Source organism: Limulus polyphemus, unplaced genomic scaffold (assembly GCF_000517525.1).
Source record: "Limulus polyphemus unplaced genomic scaffold, Limulus_polyphemus-2.1.2 Scaffold46, whole genome shotgun sequence".
Taxonomy (NCBI): domain Eukaryota; kingdom Metazoa; phylum Arthropoda; class Merostomata; order Xiphosura; family Limulidae; genus Limulus; species Limulus polyphemus.
This window is the reverse complement of record NW_013665656.1, coordinates 377,793-385,597: the sequence shown is the minus strand read 5'-3', so window position 1 is coordinate 385,597 and position 7,805 is coordinate 377,793. Positions and strand designations below refer to the sequence as shown.

The 7,805-nt window shown below is 33.4% G+C and overlaps 1 protein-coding gene across 1 annotated transcript in view; it reads left to right on the top strand.

Annotated features, from left to right (window-relative positions):
* Positions 1–2,866: 2,866 nt before the first annotated feature.
* Positions 2,867–7,805, top strand: part of LOC106462547 — a 14,812-nt gene continuing 9,873 nt past the window's right edge. The window contains exon 1 of the mRNA XM_013922485.2: positions 2,867–3,183. Within this exon, the coding sequence (XP_013777939.1) occupies positions 2,961–3,183 (223 nt within the window). The 5' untranslated portion in view covers positions 2,867–2,960. The remainder of the gene's footprint in view (positions 3,184–7,805) is intronic.

The window sequence follows — 7,805 nt, the reverse complement described above, 5'->3', positions numbered from 1 at the left end:
ATGGTGTAGAAAAACACCATCAAGTCAAAGTCACTCAATACAGCTCAAAGACGAAGGTGTATTAGGCACATTGGGATTTGTTATGCCTAAAATAGGGCTTATTATGTCAGATACGGGAAGATACCAGTAGAAAACAACTACATTTGGTACTTCCACAGTCTCTACATCTCACAGTATTCCATCTTCTTTAAAATCTGGACACTATGCACTAACGTGTTAAGAAAACATTGGAAAAAATAAGAGACTGCAGCTATTGGGTTGGATGCTAAGGATCTGTAAAGAATTTGTACAAATCATGGGAACTATGGCTATAAGTGAAAGGATCCATGAAAGAAACAGCATGAACAGCTACAGCAATATTTTGTCGGAACACCACTTGAAAGAGTTGTTTTCAATGTGCCTGGTACCCTGCCACAGAGTTACAGTGGGAATAAATACATCATGGTTGCAATGGATTATTTCACCATATGGCCAGAAGCTATATCAAGAAAACTCGTCAAAGAATTATTTTCAAGATTTTGGGTTCATTTAGAACTTCACTTAGATCAGGAATGAAACTTGTTATCATTAGTCTTGTTTGTGGAAATGTGTCAGTTCCTTAAAAACAAAAAGACTAGGATAACAGCCATTCATCCGTCTTCTGATGGCATAGTTGAAAAATACAACCATACACCTTTGAAACAATTAGTCATTTATGTGAAGAAACATTAGAAAACGTGGGATCTTGAGGGAAACTTAAAGCGCCATTACACATTTTGTACTTACATTCAGAAAATAGTCACTCATTAGAGTCCTACCCAGAATATGATGAAATATTAAGGAGCACCAATGAAGTAATAAATAACTTTACCCGGGAAAAACATAATCAGCTAATGATAAATTGGAAAGTTATTATGATGGTAATGGTAAGACTGGATTCCATCAAAGTGACATAGTATGCCTGCATAATACCTGCTATAAGAAAAGATACACCTCAAAGTTAAGCGGATGTTGGGATGTTCCATATCTTGTACTGAAAATAATCATTGACGAGGTTCATATGATCCAGAAGAATAGGTAGTCCAAGCCAAATGTGACTGTCTTTGGGAGTACATCAGTGGGAGAACACCAAACTAGGTAATTTCAGAGAAGAATTTGCTTGTGGAAAGTCGGCCTTTAGAAGAGCCCAGAAGTTCAGTGGAGACTACTTTCAGAATATTACAAAATACAGCCACCAGGGGATTTGTGTGACCACCAATCTAGGGATAGTCTCCATTGAAAGGACAGAAAGTGACAATAAAGGACTAGAAGTCATTCCATCTACTACCACAGAAATATCATAGGAGGGTGAGGGTGGACATGCGTGTAGGGGATGGTGCAGTCTCCTTAAAACAACCTGCAAAACTTTTAAGGTGAAACATTTAAAGTGTATTGCAAGAGCTTCAAGAAGAAAGCTCATTATGGATTGACGTTCAAAAATTTAGTCAAACTGCAGATGAACTTAATAATTGTTATTTTTTAGCAATTAGTGAGTTCAATACTAAATACTAATGATATATTAAATGGTCGCGGCAAAAATAATATTCAGAAAATAGTTTCATTATAGGTTCCCGATTTTTCCAACGAAACACACTTCACCAGAAGTCAAACTTGAATACACCACTGAGAATGTTAGAAACATATTATTTATAATTAAATTCCTCTTCGTGGATTTTTAAACCATGATGAATAGAATTTCCAAGAAGCTTAGAAAATAATGGGATTGAAAAAAAGAAAGATCAGAGCATTGTAAAAAAATAAAAGCTTGTAATTATATTCTAACCTTAAAATAAAATAACATCGTAGCTTTTTCTGTAAATTTCACTGTAACCTGGTATATTGTATATTAAACACTTAACACGTATGTTTCTTGCTTATTTTTTTCGGTTTGAAAGGCACTTCATTCAAATCAAAGCAGAAAATTAACATCAGTTGTAAATAAATCATCTAACCATTACATATATATTTCATTTTCAGCACATGCGCTAATTCAGGGGTAAATACTTTAACGCTAGAGTACACAAGATTTGGTGAAAAAAATGCGCTGCCATCTATTTTCAGTATTCAAAAATCGTGTGTAAACTTTTATGCACATTTCAACCTTTCCATACGCAGCACTTGAGTTGTGAAAGGAAATTAACAAAAAAGAACTGACGAAATGTACTTACATATGCATATTCTCACAATAAGGCATTTGGCAAAAAAAAAGTTTTTAACAAGGAAAACCGCGTTCTTTTCCGTTCATCCTTCAGTAGAGGCAGTACCTCAATATCTTTTTCACTCTAAGAGCTGATACCAGTATTTATGCTTATCATATTTCTGAGCTTTATATCTTCTATAATTTGTGACGTAAGTTTATATTGCACACAAAAAAATTGTTAGAACAAAACATCAATAATATAGTTTACAAATAATGCAAAAACTTTTTGTTTCTCAGACTGGACAACAACTAAGATACTATTACAGCAAGAATCGCCCCCCCCCCCCTCCCATTTATAACACTTAAAAATAAACTTAAAGTTATAACACTTAAAAAGTATTATGGAAATATATTCTGATTGCTGTAGCAGTGTTTGTCGATGTTTGTGTCTATAGTTATTACTTATCGTTATGAAAATATAAAGAAACAATGACACACCTTTATTCCATTCATGATTTTTCATCAGATGGCAGACAATTATAACGAATTCATTTGAAACGTAATTGAGTATACTTTTAACTACATTTCTTATAAATAAATGTATTATTGACACTGACCTTGTTCACACGTGTTTTAAGAATTAGATGATTATGCAAATACGCCACGTGCTACAAGAAATTATTATAAGATGAAAGTTCACGGCCGCTTAGTGGTGCTTCAAATAAGACGCGCGTAACCACTCGCTTTGTTGTTAGTTGGAAGGTTCTCGTTAATTTTGTTGTAAAAAGTTGCATGAAATAACATGAGTTCTAGAATAGAAAATGAAGGCGGAAATACTATTTTACATAAGTTAATGAAGCTACCTGTAGTTCGTTCGACCGTAGATGTCGTTCAAGAAACCTACATAAATATCAAACATAAGAACAAAGCTTTTGAACTATTTATAGGTGCGGCAGAATCTAGTGTTTGTCGAGTGACTTCAGGACTGTCGCCGTTAGCTCGCGTGGGGTTTGTTCGCGAGTCTTGTGAGTTCTTCTATTAATATTATCTTTCAATAAATTTTAAGTAAAAAGTTCATGTGATTGTACGACATGAAACTTAACATAATTAGTCTAAAAATACAATAATAGTTCTATGTAATTGAAAAGAAACTAAGTACGAGTTTTAATTGTAGTATGGAGTATCGCTGTCAGTTAAACTTTGATATTATGCGTGACTTTTATAAATTATATGTATAATACTACATACCAGCAATTTTAATTATATTATGAAAGCAAAACTGACTTCGTGCTTATGTTTTCTGTAAATCGTAGATCATAATTTAATGTGTACACGTGCCGGATAACTAATTATTAGTATTGCACCTATACTTGCACATAATCACGATTAAAGTAAGTAGTGAATTTTCGCACGAACAACATTGGTTCATGCAAGTTGTTTTGTGTTGCAATTTACATACTACAATGAATCTACACTAATTTGGTAACTGAAAAAAATGGCATATATATATATTTGTAGTAACGTATGTTGTGACCTAACCCGCGTTATATTTCCGCCATTTCCGAATAATACATTCTCAAATCGATTATAGTGGTATAGAAGGCACTGAATTAGTTGAGATGGTTGACTTTCCGAACTTTCACCTAATTTTTAAATTGTTTTCTTAGATCCATTAGGTGTATTGTGGTGATACCTCGAACTTGTACTAAAACTTAAGCTATTTTGTCAGAGCAACTTGTTAATAAAAATAAATTTAATAATCAGTGCTTAAAATGCTTTTATTTCTTGCTTATTAAACAATAAAGCTAAATGTAATCTAAAAAATTAAGTGTATTCTCGCGTTAACACTGTTATTATAATAATATTAGTATTAACAAAAAAAATTACGCCATTATTTTTGCATTACTTTTCTCTCAATCTAAGCATTGTATTAAATTTTTAATTGTGATTAAATGCGTATCTTTAAACTTAAGTATATTAAGATTATGGTATTACGTTCTTTCCACACAAATTTAAAATTTGATCTTTCATAAGGAACTTCATATTAATTTTTATTGCTGGGTAGTTTCATACTGAGTTAGATACGATTTTTTAGTGCAATTTCTTTAAACGTTTACCCTGAAATTCACCTTTAAGATAATTAAGTAGTGTTATTAGTATACTATTGTATAAATAAAACTAGTTAATTTCTCAAATACAATTAACCTTTAATCATAGCTTAATGACTTGCACCAGATATAATTTATAGTAGCCCACTTCTGTGATATTTCAAATACGCCTATACCTTCTGTATTAAATGGAGTTAATTGGCACAATCACTCCAAATGAGGCATTACCAGTTTTGTGCACTGTAACAATAACTTTGGCCTTAAATTAAAAACTGAGCCAAAAGCTACTTGCATTTTAGAACACTACTTATCACTTGGTAAATGTTCTTAGGGTTTTATCAATAACGGTAAAGCCTCAATTTAATTTTTGCACAACTCCACTGTCTCCTCAAATAAAGTTTTCCAAAATTCGTTACTCCAATTAGATAGGTATACGCTTTTCATAACTTTTAGTTGTGGACCATTCAATAAAATGGAGGTCCTTCTGGATAAGACTCATTTTAAGTTTTAAAATGAGTTCCATGAAGGACCTTACTGACCACATTCTTCCAGTAGGAAAAATACAAATTTATCACCTTACACAACTAAGCCAGTATTTCATCTCGATAATATTTTATACTAATTCCATATGCGTTGACCATGCTATTCACTCGAGGTAGCCTATGAACTTTGAACAGACGGAGCTAATCACTAAATCCGCCTCTGATCTCAGAAATATTCTTAAAACTCCTATAAAGTTGGAGCCTTTACCATTAAATCAGTAAATGGCAATTTATTCTAAAAATTCTTCACGCCATTGAAGAAATACAATTACCTTATATGGAATGTCCGACTTTTCATAAGACTTAAAGTTGACCTCTTGTCTGCGTTATTTTTGTCAATTTTCCTAATATCGAACACTTCAATTAACCTGATAATCATCGGTGTAAGAGAACTAAGTAAGGAAGTTTCAATCTATTTTCGTATGACAATTCATCTATCCCCGAGAATCATCGTGTATTTCTATAATGTGTGTGCGTGCGCCATTCCTAAGGTAAGAAGGACCAAAGTTGCCCACAGTACTTCAAATGGGGTTTTACTCCCTCTCCATTCAAAAAGGTAAGTTTACTAATAATTTATCTGGTAAGGTAAGAAAACTGCTCTCTTAGATATAATGGAGAAGTGGTGTGTGGCTGTAGTGATTGAGGGTTATGAGATGTGGCGCCATCTATTCAATAACACCACAAACAAAGACCCATAAAATTTCAGTTGGGTATTCAAGTTTCAGACAACTAAAAAAAAAAAATAATAATAATAAATAAATGGTATGTGCAACAACATTTTCTTTTATAATGGAACACAAATTTAAATAAAATTGCTCTCTTCACAACAAGAACCTGACTTAAACTAGAACTGTTCGTGAGGGTTTGGTTATATTTTTTATTGATGTAATTTTTAAATGTAGTTCTGAGCTGGAGTTCTTAAATTAAATAACAAATTATAACATTTGGAAATGTAGCTTGCAAAAATTCAAACGTGGTAATACCTTTTTTTAAACTTATTTTTCGAAGGTCTTTTTGTACTTCAGTTTGTGTACAAGTGTCCCTAACGCATAATTACTAACCATTATAGTTGTGGAAGCGACTACTCTCAAAGGTTCTGGTATTTCTGTAAGTTTCTTTCTTTAATGTTTTGAACTTGTTTTAATCTTTCATATTTTACCTGTCTCTAACAGTTCAATCTTAGCCACTCTGAACTTTTTACGTTAAGATTGCAGCTTTTCTCCAGAGGATAACGTTGAATTATGCCTATATTCTGGTAGTATTGTTTCACTGTAAATTAAAGGTGACCTTCACGTTGCTAGCCCAAATTTCCATGAGTATACAGAGGGATCATTGTACAATCTTGTGTATGATTGGTTAGAGAAAATTCATTTTTTTGTTCTTTGAAATCGTGATATTTGAGTCAATCTTGTCCCGATCGTTGCACAATTTGCCTTCCTGTATTATATAAAGCCCAGTTGAAATAGGTTAGTCAAATAAACAGTATTTTAAGTTCAACTATAATTTGATTCCTCCTATTGCACCATTTTTATTTCAACCACCATAAACATTATATGTAACACGCGCCAGTTCATATATTTAAACTACTAAGTCTTCATTATTCAAACATTGGTGACTTGCTACCAGTTATATTTTAGTGTTCCTGTAATAAGTGTAAAATGTAGTTATTGCGGTTATGACTTGTTCGCACATATCTATTTAATGATGCAACATAGTGTTACGTATCTGCTTGTTTGTTACTTTCCGGTATAAATTCTTTCCAAGGAACTTCAGCGATACAAGTCCTTTCTTAATTAAAACTAGTTTATTCTTTCTCGATACAACTTTGTAATGCACAGAATTTCCACAGTTACTTAACCTTTATAACACACGCTATAAATCAATGATTCACACACATTACTTGAGGTGCCTACTGTTCGCTTGACTCAATTATCTATCTCTTCGATCTATCTGCATATTTATCTATCGCTGGCTTTAGTTGCCGTGCTTATATACTAAAGAGGGCGCCTGGCAAACACTCGGACATTCACGGGGTTTCTCGATAATTCGTGATCCTTCGAGAAACTCCAGCGCGTATACTCCCAGCGTCGCGTGACTTCCGCTGTCGTAACAATAGTTAAAGCGATAATTGCAGTTATACCAACCACTTCTAAAAGTTAGTTGTTGTTAGCTGATAGGTCTGTATTCACAGTACTAATGGAACAATTTCACTTCAGTTGCTCTTCACTTTTTCTTATGTAAACAGCATTTCTGGAACTATTTTTCGTTGAAACTAACTCAATATTTACGAAACTAAAACAGACGAACTAGTTAACAACAACTTAATAGTCTGTGAAACACGAAATCAATCGCTTATTATACTATCATTCACGTCTTAATACGATCTAGATCCTTGTAAGGATTCTGGGAGGGTGAAGTTCTATATAATATTAATAATAATAAATAAATTTGATTAATTAACTTTCCACCCTCCTGTGCTGTTATGTGAACCTTCATACAGCGATGTTTACACCGTCGTGTCCGCTAGATGATTACATATGAGGGTTGTATATTATTAACTATCTTATGAATATATCAACATCTCAAGGCCATGGGCATTCATGTCTTGCATATAGCATTTTGTATATAATATAGTTCTCTCCGCTTGGGTTGTAGGTTTGTGGCAACTATGGATGGCGTTTGGGAGCTCTTCCACATTGCCACGTCATCTGCGAATTAGTGATATGGCTTGTGACATAGCTTGTTTCAGAATCTTGTTCTTTCCATGTAGTTATGTTATCGTGTACGTGGAAGGTGGGTGCGTATTGTATTGAGTGAGATGTTCATAAATATTATTAAAATAATAATTGTTCATGTCTGGATCGTTGTGACACACACACACACACACACACACACACACACACACACACACACACACACACACACACACACACACACACACACACAACGTAAGTAACTAGTACTATACGTACGTTACTTACGTTTACTTCCTTACCT